The sequence below is a fragment of the Chinchilla lanigera genome, unplaced genomic scaffold (genome assembly GCF_000276665.1).
Source record: "Chinchilla lanigera isolate Chin_1 unplaced genomic scaffold, ChiLan1.0 scaffold00097, whole genome shotgun sequence".
Lineage (NCBI taxonomy): Eukaryota > Metazoa > Chordata > Mammalia > Rodentia > Chinchillidae > Chinchilla > Chinchilla lanigera.
Genome location: NW_004955498.1, coordinates 6,546,237 through 6,564,621, shown reverse-complemented (window position 1 = coordinate 6,564,621; position 18,385 = coordinate 6,546,237). Strand labels below are relative to the sequence as shown.

Here is an 18,385-nt window from a genome sequence, read left to right as displayed (position 1 = left end):
CCCGTGGCTCCCTGTGCGCCGGAAGCCCTCCTCCCTATCAGGTTTCTCTTGGTGAGATGTACTGTGAGGTGCGTATGCATTCAGGATGGGTATGTCTTTTGGAGGGTCAACCCTTCTGTCATTGTGTAGTCTCCCCTGTTAATGAGGGATACTGTGTCTCCCTCACAGTTTTTTTTGTTTTTTGTTTTTTTGGTACTGCGAATGAAACTCAGGACCTTATGCTTGCCAGGCAGGCACTTGTGCCACTGAGCTATATCCTGGACATGTCTCCTTCATAGTGAGATCAGTTGAGTCATGACTTCCTGTATTTTTCTAACATTTTCTTTGCGGAAGATTTTGGCCTGTTTTTTTTTTTTTTTTTTTTTTTTGTCTTTTTGAGACAGGGTCTCACTGTGCAGTTCACGCTGGCCTTGAGCTCACTTTGTAGCCCAGGGTGGTCTCGAACCTGCAATGATCCTCCTGCCTCAGCCTCCCGAGTGCTGGGATTACAGGTGTGCACCACCATGTCCGGCTGGCCTCTATTTTTTGATTCACAAAGAACGCTCAGGCTGTATCCAAAAAATACAGGTAATGCACCTGAAATAGCCATGGGCAGTTTAGGGATTCACATTATTAATAATGTAAAGCTTGTTGAGGCTTTTGCTCTGCAGACTTGCTGTTTCTCATTGGATGCATGCAGTATGCAGCCCTGTGACTGGCTTTCCCTTCCGCTGCCTTCAGCAGTAGGAATGACTATGGCATGGCCTTCAGAAGCTCAAGAGAAAGCACTGGAAAGCGCGGGACATGCTGTGCTGTGTCACCGACATGAATGAAGTCCATAGTTTTAAAGGAATCTGGTTTTATATCCAAAGGTCTAATATTACAGTAGTAGCCACACCTACATAAACTGTGTGTCCGTAAGGCCCCTCCGTACTCTGCAGGGAGCGTAGCCCTGGTGTGTCTCTGGGCAGGGCTGTGTGTGGCCCAGGCGCCAGGCTGACAGAGAGGAGAGCCTGCTTGGAACTCTCAGGGGTTGTGCTGGACTCTGGCCCTCCCTGAGCAACGCAGTCATTGCCGCCAGATCGGGACTCGGGCCAGCTCCTCATGCACCTGATCATAGGTGGAACTATGGTTTTCTTCCTACCCTCACCTTACCCCCTGATGAAAAGTGAGCGTCCTCGCCCCCTTTAAAGCTTTTCCATCTCTTTGGCCTCCATCTTAGCGGGAATCTTTGGAGGTCACATACAGGGGCCTCAGGGACGGAGACCAGAGTGTCCCATTCATGTGGTGACCTCCCCAGCTGTGAAGTGCTTGTCCATCTCATTATTAAGCGCATGCCCGTGCTGTCTTCCCTCACCTTTCAGAGCGATGGGACCACCTCACCACCACCACAACCAGGAGGCCAGGAACAACCAGGGCCCCCGCAAATCCTGCAGGTAGGCGGCCACCGTGGGGGACAGGCAGAGGGGGTCTATGGTGCACCTTCTGGGGCAGTGTCCAAATTAGCTACTTGTAATTGAACCCACTGACTCTTGCTTTTGTTCATGGCCCCCGGAAGATGACTTTAGCTTGTATGATGCCCTGGATGACCGAAATGACCGAGATGACGGCCAAAAGAAGCCCAGCGCAGGAGGAGGAGGAGGTGAGTCCTGGCTGCTCTAAACCACGGCAGCCCCACACCCCACTCCGTAGCCTGGTGGAGAACACTAAAACAGTGTTGCTTGCATTTTTTGGTCTTAGTATTGCCAGGGAGAAATCCGAAATAAACCCTCTAGTTTCACTTGCTCTTTGTTGACTTAAAACTCCCTGATTTTGGAAGTCACACATCTAGTCTCTCAGGAGCTTGGCTGTAGATGACATCTCTGCCGTGTGGATCATGATGGTTACTCTTCAGGGACTTGGAATGCTGCTTTGGCTGTGGACACTGACTGCTCACGTGGGGTTGCAGATGTCCCGTGGGTAATGAGGTGGACGGGATGGAGGTATGGCCTCACTGCCTGCATATTGTGTCTGTCTCCTTTGCCGCCTTAGCCTTTGGGTCGGGTCGGACCCTTGCAGCTCCACACACGGGCATGTTGACCTGCTGACAGTGTCTTGTTGAGAATTATAACGCAGGGTTAGCTTGACCTAGACTCACCTAGTCTCTCTCCTCCCCTGTGGAGGCTAAAGACACCCGCCAGCTCCCGTGACCCAAAACACCACATGATGTTTTGTGTGATGTGAGCTAAGAGGCAGCCTCTGCTGGTCCCAGAAAAGACGTCCACATTCCTCCCCTTTAGCAGTGGTCCCTCCCTCATCCTCCCTCTCCTGCATCTGTAACCCGCAATGCCCTGGAGAAGCCAGGTGGCGGGCAGGGCTCTGTCTTCTCCAGTCTTTGGCCACCATGTCAAGCCTTCTTCTCCCCAGCACCACTCATCTCTCAGATGTTAGCTTTCCATGGGATGTGCTTCCAGACCTGGATTCAGTAACAGTAGGACTCCCTGAATTACTGAAGATGCCAAGAGCTTTAGTTTGTGTGGGTCATGCCTATCAGTATTTATCATGTGCATATTTAAATCTGAAATCTAAAATGACTAACACTAAACCCATACAATCTTAACAGAAATAGCAATATTTTTATGAGAAATGATTATGCATGGCAAAACAAAAACACAGTTTACTGAGAAGAGTGGCATTGTTTTCCATTTTTGCTAATTCCCACAATATTTGGCTTAGTACGAGACAGCTGGATTCTCATATTTACTTCTCTATTGAGCTGTGATATATTGTTTGGTGACAGTATATTTAAAACTGGTCTATTTTTACTCTTTCAATTAAAATTTCAGGGCCAGGGATGTAGCTCAGTGGCATACGTGCCTACCTGGTAAGCACAAGGTCCTGAGTTTGAGTCCCAGTACTAAAAAAAAAAAAAAAAAGTGTGTTTTCATTAAAATTTCAATACACACTTATTCCCTAAATCTGCCAACGCAAAGTTTTGAAGCAATAAAATATGAAGCTGGGGCTGAGGATTTAGCTCAGTGGCGCAGCGCCTGCCTGGTAAGCACAAGGTCCCGAGTTCAAGTCCCAGTACCAAAAAAACAGAGTGTGTTTTCATTAAGATTTCAATATACACTTATTCCCTAAATCCACCAACCTAAAATTTTGAAACAATAAAATATGAAGCTGGGGCTAGGGATGTAGCTCAGTGGTGACGCGCCTGCCCGGCAAACATGAGGTCCTGAGTTTGATTCCCAGTGCCCCCTACCAAAAACAAAACAAAACCACAAGGCATCTTGTGAAATAAAATGAACAACCCTACAATGACAGGCTTACCTGTTGCTCCCCTAATCATCCCATTCCCCTACGTTGCAGTCCCCCCTTACCGTCTAGTCAGTGATTGACTTACTCCTCTGCAACAATGACTACTTCAACTTCCGCCTAACCAAAAGATAATAATACATCACATGAAGGAAGAGGCTCGATCCCTAATACTAATCCCCTTTGTTTTATTTATGTGCTATCAATAAATTTAGGCAGAGTAGCCCCACTGTGAGCAGAGGTACTAATTACCAGGCCTTAAAAGACTGAGTCATCATTAGCACAGTTCTTACCGCAAGGAATGCCCATTTTACTTATTCCAGTACTAGTAATTCTTGAAACTCTTAGTGTGTTTAGCCAGTCTGTGCTCCAGCCTTGATTTACAGCCAGCATTATTGCCAGACATCTGATCTACCTTATTAGAGGGGCTACATTTGTCTTAACAAATGCAGCACCCACTTCATTCCATTTATTGGCCTGGTTCTTTTCACAGTTATACAATTGCTGTTGCCCTAAGCATATGTACTGACTTTATTAATTAGCTTCTACCTACATGGTGACGCCTAATGACCCACCAGACACATGCATGCTACAGTTAACCCAAGCCCCTGGCCATTATGGGGCACTTTCAGCCCTCCTGCTTACGGCAGCATAAATAATACGGTTTCCTTTCAGCTCAAACACTGCAGTTCTTGTAGGGTCCTTAACAGACCTATTAATATTAGGTCGGTGATGATGCAGTGTAGTATGAGAAAGAACTTTCCACGGCCACCATATGCTAGTTGTCCAAAAAGGCCTCTGATACAGAATACTCTTATTGGTTGTGTCTTTGGGGCTCTTTCTTCTATCACTCAGGTCCAGCCCCTGTGCCCGAGCTAGGACGATGCTGACCACTTACAGGCATTGAACCTCAACCCTAGAAGCCCCACTGCTTAATACATCAGGGATTTAGCTTCAGGAGTGTCCCTTCCCTGGGCTCACCACAGTTGGACAGAGAGGAACAGAAAACACATAATTTAAGCCCACCTTTTCAATCCTATTCAGCGTTTTACACTTCTGCAAGGCTTAGAATATTCTGAAATATCGCCATTTCCAGCAGCGTTTATGGCTGAACATTCTCTATAGCAACAAGACTCGGAGGGCTCCATGTAATTATTGGTTCTGCATTTCATACAGTTCGGCTCTGCATCAATTAAATTCCCATTTCGCATCTAATCATCCCTTTGGATCTAAAGTGGCTAGCTGCCTGGTAGTGACACTTCACCGACAGGACGAGTATTCCTCTGTGTCTCAATTTGATGAGCCTTCTTCTCTTTGTAGTAAGTAGCTCAGTTGACTCCTGTCAGTTTTAGTCAAATCCGAAGGAGAGCGATAAGCATATTTACTATTCTGTTGAGCAGTGCCACGTTGGTTTTTCTATTCATTACCACTGTATTCTGAGCCTTCCCTGTACAGGAGTTTGGGGACGGTGGCGGTGGTGGTGGTGGCGATGATCCTGCTGGCGCTGGGGGTTGAACCCAGGGCCTCACGCATGCCACGCACATGCTGTACCAGTGTGCTGCACTGCCAGCCCGAGCTTTCACTGGCTATGGAAAAACCGAGCCCACTGATGCAGCTTTAACCCCACAGAATCAGCCCACCTTGCACCTATAAAATTCTTCCACGTAGCCATTGCTTTCTTGCTGTTTGAGCTAGAAATTGGGGTCTTCCTTGTCTCTCCCACAAGCATCGCAGAGAAACAATCTGACCCCACTACAGCTAGAGCCCTTGTCTTAATCTTTATTTTAGCCCTAGGCCTAGCCTCTGAATGGCTCCTAAAATGACTACAGAGAGTACAATATGGTAATTAGTCTGAGCTAAAACAAATGATTTTGACTCACTAAATTATGGCTTCCTCATAATTACCAAAATGGCCTCAATCTACTTAAAGAGTGAATCTAGCTGATGCTGAATCTCTCCTAGGCACGCTCATTTACAGAGCCCTTCTTATATCTTCCCTGCAGTGCCTGGCAGGCATAATGCTATCAATATGTATTCTTGGGGCTATCACGATTCTAAATCTATACTACATCCTATCATTTCTAGGCCGTTATTCTGTTGCTGTTCACAGCTTGTGAGGCCGCATGGGCTTAGCACTACTAGCCATGGTACCTAACGCGTATGGTTTAGCCTGTGTGCAGAACGCTTCAGTTTGTTACAGTGCTAAAAATTCTCCCAGCAAGTATGCTCGTTCTGGTTACATCACACTCCTAAAACTCAATGATCTGAATCAACACCCCTCCGCACGGCCTACTAACCAGCCTGCTTAGCCTCCTTGTCTAAGTCAGTCTACAATAATAACCAGTTTCTCACTAACATTCTTCTTCTCTGCCCCTTTTCTAACGCCGGCAGCTTGACTCCTCCCCCAGTAATGACAGGAAGCCAGTGTCAACTATACAGAGAGCCAGACAAATGGGAAAGACGGCATATCTCACTACTGATCTCTTCACAAGTATTTCTTATTGTGATGTTTATGCCCACGGAGCTAATTATATTTTACGTCCTCTTTGAAGCTGCACTTAAACCCACCTCAATAATTATCTCAAGCAGGGGGAATCCAAGAGAATAGTAATAAACACAGCTATAATCTATGTCCAAAATACAAACATCACTAAATTTTTTACTTACTCATTATCACATCTCAGTATTACCAACTACCTGATCCAATCATTTTGTTTTGTTTTTGTTTTTCTGAGACAGAGTCTTACTGTGTAGTACAGACTGGCCTGGAACTCACTGTAGCCCAGGCTGGCCTCAAACTCTTGGTGATCCTCCTGCTTCAGCCTCCTGAGGGATAGGATTACAGACATACATATGCCACCACGCCCGGCTCTGGTCCAGTAATCTTCCAAGAGTAGCATGCATTGTAGTTTTTGTAGTAAAAAGCCATTACCACAAGCACGTGTAAGGTACCAAGGGCTGGGTCTGCAGACCAAGCAGCTTGCTCACGTCCCGTGTTAGGCCCACTAACAGATCTCAGAGCTTGCCCATTTCCTTTTTAAATTCTTTTTTCAGTGGTGTGTGTTTGTGATATAGAATAATTGCGTTCATCTTGAGGCATTGGTGCATGCTGTATATTTCCTGTGCGACCATCGTGAGGCATAATCATGATAGGCTCCATCGTCTTTGCCAAACAGACCTCAGACCACGGATTGCTTGCTCCACAGGAAGTCGCATGGCACCAGTAATCCCCGTGTTCCCAGACAGACCCCAGGAAGTTTAATAGGGGCCACAGCCCTCACGGCTGCCCCCGGCTTCACGCCATCCATGTTATTTTGCCTCGTATCTCCAGCTCTGAACCAGTCCATCCGTAGACGGCACTCGCAGCTCGAGGCTTGCAAACAGTTCTCTCCGATAGCAGCGTGGTGGCAAGGACGAGCTCGGCTCCCTTTACTCGGTGACCGTGGCCTCATTCCCTTGATCCGAGCTTGCAGCCCCCGCCCTGGCACCTGGCGTGCGGATGGCAGTGTATCTTCAGCCTGCACCCGTGACAGCTCAGTCAGGAGGGGTCTTCTCCCACCAGTCCATCCCGCCCTTCACACGAGCAAGTGCCTCACCATTACACCTGCCCCTCCAGTGCTCTCTCTAGATGCTAAAATCATCTTAGGATTTCTGTACTACCCATATAGCTTAAGTAAAACATTAGTTTATGAATCTAGTAACAGCTAAAGCCTCCTTTTTTACTGAGAAAGTAAGCATGAACTGCTAACTCCGCTTCCATATCTAATACCGTGGCTTTCTCACCTTTGAAAGGATAGGAGTAGTCTGTCGGGTTTAGGAACCAAAGCACCGCTGCAACTCCAAATAGAAGTAATAAATCCATGTTCTCCCTCACCTGTCTTACCGCTTCGTATTCTTACTGCACCGACCGCAACCTCTAGAACTAACAATTTACACAAAACAGCGCTTCCTGCCGCTGTGATAAATCCTCAGTCCCAGTTCCCACGCCGCCATTTATACACTCAGGCCAGGACGTAATTCTCTCCAGTGGGCATGAAATAATGACCCAAGCCCTGCACCCAAACTTGAGTCTCAAACTAGATTATTTTTCAATTGCACATACGTCTGTAGTGCTCAGAAGGTTTTTTATGCTATTTGAACTCTGACCCAGGCATCGATCAAACTTTCAGCACCTACTAATATTTCTCATCACAATACTGATCGTATTAACCCACCACAATTTATTTCAACTTTTCACCGGATCAGAAGGTACAGGAATCTCATCATTCTTACTAGTTGGTTGATGACATAGCCAGACAGATGGTAATGCAGCAGCTCTACGAGCGGTTCTTCATAACCGCGTTGGAGATACCAGATTCCTTCTGTGCATACCGTGTTTTCTGGTGTACTGTAATGCATAGGAACCTCCAGAAATACTCCACATCAGGAGCCAGGCTCCTCCCATTAATCAGACCATTCCTGGCAGCAACTGCTCGATCAGCTCAACTTCCCTCAGCAACAGAAAGCCCTACACTGGCGTCAGCCTTCCTGTACTCCAGCTGGTGTCTGTCTGCTAACTCGCTTCTACCCATTGATACAAAATAATGTTCAGGCGATAATGATGTGCTTGGGGCCGTTGCTGCACTCTATATAGCTGCTTGCGCTCTGACGCGAAGTGATAAGTGAAAAACTCACAGATTTTCCACCTCTAGCCAACTAGGACTAACCCTGGTTACCACTGGCATTCACCAGCCGCACCTGGCTTTTCTACCCATCTGCATCCTGTTTCTCTGCTCTGCTTTATTTCTGGGCCCCTCACTGTAGTACAGTCTCAGTGAGGAATGAGACGTCTGAAAACTAGGAGCCAGCTGGAGGTGCTACTTTGACCTCATCTCCTGCAGCCCGCGGCTTAGGGCTCACAGACCATGCACCTTCGTTTACAGGCTTCTGCTCCACCGGGCTCATCACGGAGTCGAAAACGTGTCACGCACCAACGCCACCTCCCCTACAGCGGCATATGTATAGCACATGGCCCCTCTTCATGCCTTTCTACCACCCCGCTTTGCAAAAAGAATCCCCTTCTGATGAGCTCAATCAAACAGCTAGCAGTCGGCAGCATTTTTGCAGGTTTATCTCCAGTAACATCATTCCATAAACACCCCGCAAGTAACCATACCGCTTTACCTTAAATCCTATGCCCTTATCCTAACTACTCTAGGATTTGCCCTCACAATAGAATTAAACCAAATTGCCGGGTGTGGTGGCGCACACCTGTAATCTCAGCACTTGGGAGGCTGAGGCAGGAGGATCGCCATGAGTTCAAGCCCAGCCTGGGCTATATAGTGAACTCTGGCCAACCTGAACTACTGTACATAGTGAGACCCTGTCTCAAAAAAAAAAAAAAAAAAAAAAATTAAACCTAATGACCAAGAACCTAAATTTAAATTCTCAAAAACGCCAAACTTCTGTAACCTCAGCCTATTTCCTGCTAATCAGTCACCACCTATCACCACATAAAAATTTATGAACTACTCAGAACACAGCATCCATCCTTGTAGGCTTAATCTCATGGAAAAATAACCCCCCAAGTACCTCTGACACTCAAATAATTGCCTCAACTATCTCCCCAAACCCAAAGGCTATAAACTTGATCAGGCGTGGTGGTGCATGTCTGTAATCCCAGCACTTGGGAGGCTGAGGCAGGAGGATCTTTGCAAGTTTGAGGCCCACCTGGGCTACAAAGTGAGCTCAAGGCCAGCCTGAACTGCATAGTGAGACCTTGTCTCAAAAAGACAAAAAAACAAAAAAACCCAAAAACTTTAAGGTTTATTTCCTAAAGCCAAATTTCCTTTAGTTTTTATCTCTGTAATCCTGCCATTATTTACAGTAATTTAATTTCCACGAGTAATCTCAACTGCAAGAAAATACCTACAAATAATGATCAGCTAGCTATGACCACTAATCCACAACCATAACTGTTTATAGCAGCGACTGTAAGAGCATCTTTATGAAGAAAATAAACCCCTTCCTCATCAGAAACTACTCACCGCCCCCCCCAGACTGTTGAGCTCATTGACTTCCGACTTGTCATGCGCATCAGTCAAAACCTACCAACAGTCCCATTAATAAGCCTAACGACCACAACAACAAAACCGATGACGTGCTTCAAATAACCACACAAGGGCTCCAAGCCTCGATACTTCTCAGCAGCTCTCATGGTAGCATAATCCCACAACAGTAACATCACCCTAAATACATTAAAATATCATTAAACCCAAGGGAGTTTCACCAGAACTTAATACAATAGCACACTCAGCCCCATCACGTAAAATTAAGCCCAGTCTACCATAAATAGCAAAGGTCTTGAAGAAAAACGTAACAAATTTGTAATCAATCTATGAAGTACTTAATAAAAGCATAATAAATATAGTCATAATTCCCACCAGGAATTTAACCATGACAGATGACATGAAAAATCATTGTATTTCAACTGTGGCAATATTAGTGACCAACATTTAAAAACTTACCTCCTAATTAAAACTGTCAACCATTTATTCATTGACTGGCCTGTGGCTGTAGTCAGGAGTTTGCAAGGGCAACAATACAATACAGGACACATAACTTAGAAGATTATTTATGATAGTCACCCAAAGAGTCATATACAAGGAGTGTGCAGGAAATCTGTCCACACACTAAAGACCAAAGAATCCAGCTGAGGGCCTGGATCCCGCAATCATGTCCTGCACGAGTCCAGCTGAAGCCCTAGACCCATAACGGTGCCTCCCACAGATCCAACTGGAGGCCTAGAGCCTGTGACAACATCTCATGCAGGACCGTTTCACGGATCTGCGCTGGGAAGGCCCATGGTCAGTGGTGGAAGCTTGAAAGTCTGCGCCAGCGGGATGAAGGACCTGTGCCAGCAGGCTGAGGGATCTGCACCAGAGCCAGGAAGGAATGCTCAACGTAAGAACCAGAGCTGCCCTTGAAAGTACCACAGCCATCCTCAGCAACAGTGAGGTCCCGAGCTCCTCTGATGGTGATAACAGCCGAGTTCCCGTCAGGAAAGCCAGCGTGACAAGCTGCTCCAGGAGAACCAACAGCTCCCGACACTACCTGCAGCTCCCCTTCTTCCTCTCCAGTTGTGCTGCTGGCAGCAATCCTCAGGTGTACCGCCCCCTCCCAGCATTGCCCTGGTTCAGTTCAGCTGGGTGGTACAAGTTGGCCACCAGTTATCAGTCCACCACACCTGCCCTATCAAATGTCTCAGCGTGATCAGAATCTCGGGCTCCCTGTTAGAGTTCTGCCTAGCCTTACAAGTTGTCAGTGGACTCTGCCTGGCATACGCTGCCTCTTTCTTATCTGCTGTAGACATTTGCCTAGATGGGAACTGTGGCTGAGGCATCTGTTGTTCCCATGCAAACAGAACGTCAATATTTTTGTAAAGCTTTTTTTTTTATTTTTAATTTTTAATTTTTTTTTTTTTGTCTTTTTGAGACAGGGTCTCGCTATGCAGTGCAGGCTGGCCTTGAGCTCACTTTGTAGGCCAGGCTGGTCTCGAACTCACAGTGATCCTCCTGCCTCAGCCTCCTGAGTGCTGGGATTATAGGAGTATGCCACCACGCATGGCAACCTCAATATTTTTATGTTTATTTCTGCATGTTGGATGCGGCCTTTATTATGAATCCTACACTTTTCTGGAAACCTGAATTATTGAAGTTGAACTGCCGTTTTCAGTTATAGCTACAGCATTTATAGGTTACGTCCTACCAGGAGGACAAATGCCATTTGGAGGAGCTTCGGTTATAACTAATCTACCATCGGCCGTCCCCTACGCTGGACCTAACCTGGCAGAATGAATCTGAGGCAGATTTTCAGCTGATAAAGCAACTGTAACGTTTTGCATTCCACTTGATCCTCCCATTCAGCATTGTAGCCCTTGTAATAATTCACCTATTCTTTCTCCATGAAACGCCATCAAATAACGCATCCGGTGTAAATAAACTCAGACTGACAAAATTCCATTCCACCCCTAGCACCCAGTGAAAGACATCCTAGGCTTTCTGTTCATAACTCTAGCGGTACCTTACACTAGTCCTATTTTCCCCTGACCCGCTGGCTGATCCAGACAACTAATTATACACCCACAAACCCCCGAACACTCCCCGCATTAACCCAGAGTGGTACTTGTATTTGCACACACAGTGCTACGATCACTCTCCGTAAACTCGGGGCCACGTTAGCCCTGGCACCTCAGTGCTTATTCTAGCGATTACTGCTTTGTCTGCTCATTGAAACAGTGAAGTATGAGAATCCACCCTCTAAGCAGTGCCTGTTTTGAATCTCAGTCGCAAATACTATACTTACACGAGTCAGAGCTCAACTAGTCGAACACCCCTTGGACAAGTAACATCTAATGTTTCTTCATTATTTTAATTCTTACACCATTAGCAAGTTTGCTAAAAGTACCTCAAAGGAAGAGTCGTCACTGTAGGGGCCGATTTCTCCAGTCTTGTAAGGGAGAAATGGAGAGCCACTGTCCTGAGGGAAGTCAAGGGACCAGCCCAGATCACCCATCATTGCCCGGCGCTGCAGTTCTGCTCAACTCGCTCCTGACCCTCCCGCTTCCGGTGTTAAGTGTTGCATAAGTGAGAAGATACTGATCCCCCTGTTAGCAGCTTCTCACGCTCTGTGCATATCATGCATTCTGCTGCTTCCCCACCATCACGTACTAAATATTCAATGTTTTATCATCCATGCATCATGTGTAACCGACATGAAGACACTGACCCTGTGGCTATGAGCATGTACCTAAGACTGTTCCATAGGATGCAGCCCATTTAATTTTCTAGTTCCCATCTCAGTTACTGACCACATGCATACTGCTAAGTACATTTCTTTCATCGTTAATATTGCATAGGACATAACACCACTGACTGTATATAGCAGTCCTCGCCCACAGGCGTATCACCTCCAGTTTTGGTCCCTTCACCTTCCGTCTTCGTGAAACCAGCAACCTGCCAGGCCGTGTCCCTCCTCTCGCTCCCAGTGAGGCCATGTGGAGGTTTCTGTCCTGAAATTTTACTTGGCATGTAGAATCTGGGTCTTACATCAGGGCCACTCAACCTGAGATGGTCCCCATGTTCCCCTCAAATGAGACACCCCCATGGACCAGTGACCGATGGATCCCCTGTCCCATGTAACTCTGGGATTGTGCATTGGGTATTTTTTAATTTGGGGGAATGCTGTGTCTCAGCATAGCTGTCAAGGTACGGTGGCAGTTAACTTGGAGCCCGACTTCTATGGAATATTGCATGAAAACCCTAAGGTACTAATTCATGCTTGTTAAATGTACCAATGTATGACATACTTAGGCACATGTATGCACACATGTGGGCACACATTCCATACAGTATGCATAGGTACACCTACCCCTATACGTGTGTACATATGTATATTTACACCTATACGTTATTTCCAGAAACCCCCACCTCCATTTTCGAATTGTACGTGAACCTGATACCCAGTTTACTTAATATAAGCAAATCATGCATAATAATATGTATTGATTTACTGTTGCCAAACCTCCAAAACAAGAGGCACACACAGCACAACTGAGGGTCAGGTGTAAAACCCAACCCAATTAAATCTTTAATTCATCCCAGCACTTGGGAGGCTGAGGCAGGAAGACTGTTGCAAGTTTGAGACGAACCTGGGCTACAAAGTGAGCTCAAGGCCAGCCTGAACCACATAGTGAGACCCTGTCTCGAAAAGACCAAAGAAAAAAACTTTAACTAAAACCAAATATTCACCTAGCCCACTTTAATTTTAGAGGTATAGAATCTTAAAAAATTCCTAGGCTTGCTGAACTAGCAAGTTCTTCCCCTTATTTTCTACGATCCTAATTTTTCTCATAGCACCTGCGTAGTAATTACACATCAACTCATTTTAAAACTTCTCTGCATAATTAAAAATTTCATTTAAACCACATTCCATCCAATTCCCTATTAAGCTAACACTTAAGGATGCATGAGTTTTCTTTAGACCTCCCGAACTAACAAAACGTGTTCCTTTGTTTTATGAAATCGAGTTTCTTCTTGCTAATACTTACATTATACTTAGTTATAAACTAGTCCCATTTAAGAGTCCCTCTAACCTACTCCCCAATAATGAAAAGGTGAAGGATTTATAGGATCTGAAGAGAAACTAGAGTATAAGTATTTTATTTATTCTTTTGGTACCAGGAATCGAACTCAGGACCTTGCACTTGCCAGGCAGGCACTTGTGCCGCTGAGCTATATCCCCAGCCCTCCCCAATAATTAAAAACTTACATGTATACATAAGACTGTTAGTTGATGTAGGTTCCCGGGTAAAGTAAGGCCCTGGAGTGCAGATCTGAGGTTTTCCTCTCCACAGACATAGAGGGCCTGCGCCCTTTTGTCAGTCACTGGTGCAGTTCCATGCGTGAGCCCCTGCGGCCCCGTGGGCGAGCCCTCTGGATCCCACTGACCCAAGGAGCAGGCGCCTGGCACCGCGCCCTGGAATGCCTTCCATTTCACCACCTGGCACAGCCAAACCCTTCCGCTTCCTCAGCGAGTGTTCCGCTGTTGGCATTGCAGAGGCAGCAGAAACTCCCAGAGTGAAGACAACACTCACCGGCCCCCGCCCGCTCTCCAGTTAGGCAGCTGAGGGCCGGGGCAGGGCGCTCACCTGAGGTCGGCTTCTCTTCTGCCCCGGCCAAGTAGATTTCCTTTCAGCCTAGCTTCTTCTAAACCAGCAGGAGAGAGTCGGACAGACAGACAGAGACAGATACGGGGTCGGGGTTGGGGTTGGGGCTGGGGTTGGGGCAGAAAGAGACTCACTTTTTGCTTCGGGTGTTTGAGTTTAGGGAAAACCCAAATTTGCTTTTATTTTTATTTTTTAGGGGGGAGTTGTGTTTTGTTTATTTGTTTTTTGAGACAGGGTCTTGCCATGTAGTGCAGGCTGGCCTTGAACTCATTCTGTAGCCCCGGTTGTCCTTGAACTCGCAGCAATCCTCCTGCCTCAGCCTCCCCAAGTGCTGGGAATATAGGTGTGTACCACCATGTCCAACCAAAACTTGCTTTTAAAGGAGTCATCTGATGAAGTGAGGCCAACCCACAACGCTCTTCCTTGTGATCAATGTACCTTTTTTCTTTCTTATTTTTTTAGGGGGGAGGTAAATGAGGATGGAGCTACATCACAAACCGTTTTTATTTTATTTTATTTTATTTATTTTCTTTTATTTTTGAGCTGTTTTTTTGGTTCTGAGGAAGGAGGCCAGGCCACCCAGCTGCGTTCGCAGTGCCCTCGAGGGCACCCTTAGGCAGAACTAGCCGGAAACACTAGCCTATAGCTGTGCTGCTGACATGCTTTTGTCATTGAAACGCGTATATTGTTTTTTTCTAGGCTTCTCAGACAAAGATCTCAAAGACATATTAGAAGTCGATGGCTACCGACCTGATAAGAATAAAGGTAGGAGTGTCCCTTTGTCCAGTTCTGTGCCTTCTCCTGGCTACAAAGGTGAACCGAGCCATTCTCTGAGCCGCTGGGAAAGCAGAGGATGTCCCCAGGCACCCCGGTGTGCAAGTCACGGGCCCGCTGGTGCAGAGCCACACGCTCCCAGCTGCTCTCGGGCCAGGGCGCTGCCTGGCTGGCGTTCCTTCTGCAGGAGTCCGCTTGGGACTGGAGCCTGTCTCTCATGCCGACAAGGGAGGAATGTGCACTGTGACAAAATTTGTTGAAGGTGGCTTTTAAAATACCTTTGTAATTTGAAATGCATGGTGTGACCAAAATGTAGGGTAAATGTTTCAATGTTAGTTATTGCAATCAAAGACACATCGCCATTGATCCCCCTCAAGATACCCCCACGCTCCCGCTGCCACTTTGAACACACTTAATCCCATCGTTCTTGCCACTGCCTGAAGCAGTTCTGGAAGTCCTCTTTCCTGAGATTCTGTACAAGATGTGATCAGGAGTACAGCAAAAGCTGCTGCCCAGTACCATTCCGCAGAAGGGCAGGCTCATTAAAACGTGACGTTGTGTCCTCATCTACCTTATCCACCGGATCTGGCGCCCTGTGACTTTTGGCTCTTCTGCACTGTCAAAATGACATGAAAAGCAAACATTTTGAATCCTTTCAGGATATGGAGGTAGCCAGGACAGAAGAACTAAAGACCCTCAGGAAAGAGTGCACCAGAGCTGCTGCAGAAAGTACCAAGAAGCTGGGTGTGGTGGCGCACGCCTGTAATCCCAGCACTCAGGAGGCTGAGGCAGGAGGATCTTTACAAGTTTCAGACCAGCCTGGGCTACAAAGTGAGCTCAAGGCCAGCCTGAACTACATAGTGAGACCTTGTCTCAAAAAGATACCCCCCCCAAAAAAAGTACCAAGAATGATGGGATGTGTTCAGAATGAAGGGGGAAGGTTGTGAGGGGATTCATGGCAACATGTCTTTTGCTGTGATGCATTTTTATTTATTTATTTATTTATTGGGTTTTTTTTTTCCTGGTACCGGGAATCAAACTCACGACCTTGCACTTGCCAGGCAGGTGCTGTGCCGCTGAGCTAAATCCCCAGCCCCCTGTGATGCATTTTTAAAAACAATTAAGCATTGACCATATTTTTTTAATCAAATTTCATAGTGTAGGATTCAAAAGAGGCTGTAAAGAGAGTTCCCGTGGACCTTCAGCCCAGCTGCCCTGAAGGTTGCGTTTTACGTAACCGCAGCGCACTGTCCACTGGGAAGCAGACAGCGTAGTACTGCAGACCTCCCGAAGAGTTTGTCGGGCTTGGCATGCACCTGTGTGTTTGTGTGTGCATGAAAATCAAGGAAATGCCATGAATAGCTGTCAACACAGTCATGGGGAAGAATGGTTCCATCCCCACCGGGAGTGTCCCTCATGTCGCCCCTGAGTACTCACATCCTCCCTAAGGCACACATTTCGTTTTTGGTTTTTTTGAGACAGCGTTTCACTTCTTAGTTCAGGCTGGTTTTAAACTCACAATGATCTTCCTGCCTCAGCCTCCCGACTGCTGGGATTACAGGTGTGCGCTTCCCGGTTTCCAAGGCACATGCTTTGGTTCCCCCCCAAACTACCAGGGATGCAAACCTTCTCACTGTAGCATACATTTGGCCCTAAGGATGGTGGGGATTATCAGCAGACACGTTAACGTGGCGAAACAACTTAGTGCGGTGACTTGTGCCCGGACTGGTACCTGCTGTGATGACGCGTGACGGCGTGGGCTGCGGTTGTGACTCTCGGGCTCTGACCTTGCCATGACAAGCACCCTGAAACCCCGCAGGCCTGGCTGTGATAGTAGCGGCTGCTCCTCTCGCGTGAACTGCGTGCCTTCCGTCAGGACCTGTGTTCCCTTCCCATGAGAGCGGTCCAGCATGGCGTCGCATCGGTCCTGTGAAGCACCTGCCTGCGTGGTGCTGTCTCTAGGAAAAGCCCTGCAAGCCTTGTAACGAGGCTCACAGTGTCAGGAGAACATGGGCGTTTAAAGGGCAAAACCAGCAAATTAGCCACTTATTCCCGGGTGACAAATGGCCTTTCCAGATGGAGCTGAGGCCAGGGTGAAGGTCTGAAGGACACGTTGGGCTTTTCTTCGTGACAGGACTTGTTTCATCAAAGCAGAAGTGCTAGGAATGTCCTTAATTAGGCTCACGCTAGAACTTCTCATGTCAGAATAATCAGTTGTTAGCGTCAGGTACACCCTGTCATGGTGGACGTCAGTGACAGAAGATCCCCGCGTCCTGGCAGAAAGGACAAGCGAGAGGCTGAGACGGGCTTGCGATTCCCACGGGGCAGGGCCCTGCGATGCGCTCCCTTAACAGAACGCGAGGGAAGGCGTCGCATTCGAACACATCCCACGTGTCTGCAGAAAAGGAGCCCTGACGAAGGCATCCCCTGCCTTGCGGCGCCTGGCGCCCATCCCTGCACGGGGACTCCGGCCCATGTGTCCAGGCCAGCGTGTCCCTCTCTGCGGGCGGGAAGGGGAGGCATTGGAAGCCCAAATCGGAGGGTATTCACGCCTCCTCTGCGCTCCCATTTCTAGAGCGTCTCGGCAGGCAGGGGTCGGCGGTGCCAGGTGAGCGCAGCAGCTGCACAGAGAGTCACACGCTGTCGCCGGCTCCGCCACCAGCTCGGGCTGCAGCACAGTACCTCTGTCTCAGAGGCTCACCTGACCTGTCACAGCTGCAGAGCTGCAAGTCCTCGAGCAGGGTGCCATCTCGTAGGTGCCTAGCGAGGCCGTCTTCCTGCGGCCCTGCAGCAGCCCTCCCCGCGTGCCCTCATGTGGCGAGCGGGGACAGGCAGCAAGATCCCCGTGTCGCCCCTTGTGAGGGCCCCATCTCGGACTCCCCTCCCAGGAGCACCGTTTGTTCGGTGCGCACTGAGGGTTCTCCGGGCGGCAGTGTCCCGATAGTTAACCTGTCCTGCTTTGAAAAGTGGTACCAGCCGGAGCGCTGCGTCCCTCCGGCTTCTCTAGTCTCCACCTTACTCTCCAGGCCAAGTCCTGTTTCCCAGTTAGCCGCCCCAGCTCATCCCCTCTCGCGCGCTCAGTACGACACGCCACACATTTGCAGTGCGTCCAACCCGTTTGTCACCATGCATTCCCTCTGGGGTGTCCCCACCCAGCTGCCCTTGTCTTCGTTCGCTCCCTTGCTCACAGATAGTAAGGCTGACTGCGGCATACCACGCTGCGGGTTTGGACAAAGGCTCAAAGGCTCACGTCTCCTAAAGGCACAGTGCGCCCTCTGCCGCGCCTCCCTGCCGGAGCCAGTCCGCCTTCTGTGCGCAGTCGCTGAGGTGCCTCCTGTCTCTGTGCTTCCGCGCTCCCGGTGCGAGGTACTGGAACCTGAGATGAGCTTTACAGTGTTCACTTTATTTTGTCACTGACTAGTGTCCCCTGTACAGCGCTTCCACGTGTGCCCATGGGCTGGCCGAAGCTGTGTGGGTGAACACGATTAAAGCTTCTGGAAGCATTTATAAACATTGCCACACAGGTTTTTGTTCAGATTTTTTTTTTTTTGTCTTTTTGAGACAGGGTCTCACTATGCAGTTCAGGCTGGCCTTGAGCTCACTTTGTAGCCCAGGCTGGTCTTGAACTCA

The 18,385-nt window shown here is 47.9% G+C and overlaps 1 protein-coding gene across 1 annotated transcript in view; it reads left to right on the top strand.

Annotated features, from left to right (window-relative positions):
- The window catches only part of Cd99l2 (CD99 molecule-like 2), a 62,690-nt gene that overhangs the window by 27,107 nt on the left and 17,198 nt on the right, over positions 1 to 18,385 (top strand). The window contains exons 5-7 of the mRNA XM_013505530.1: positions 1,344 to 1,415; positions 1,538 to 1,621; positions 14,681 to 14,746. Of these exons, the coding sequence (XP_013360984.1) occupies positions 1,344 to 1,415; positions 1,538 to 1,621; positions 14,681 to 14,746 (222 nt within the window). The remainder of the gene's footprint in view (positions 1 to 1,343; positions 1,416 to 1,537; positions 1,622 to 14,680; positions 14,747 to 18,385) is intronic.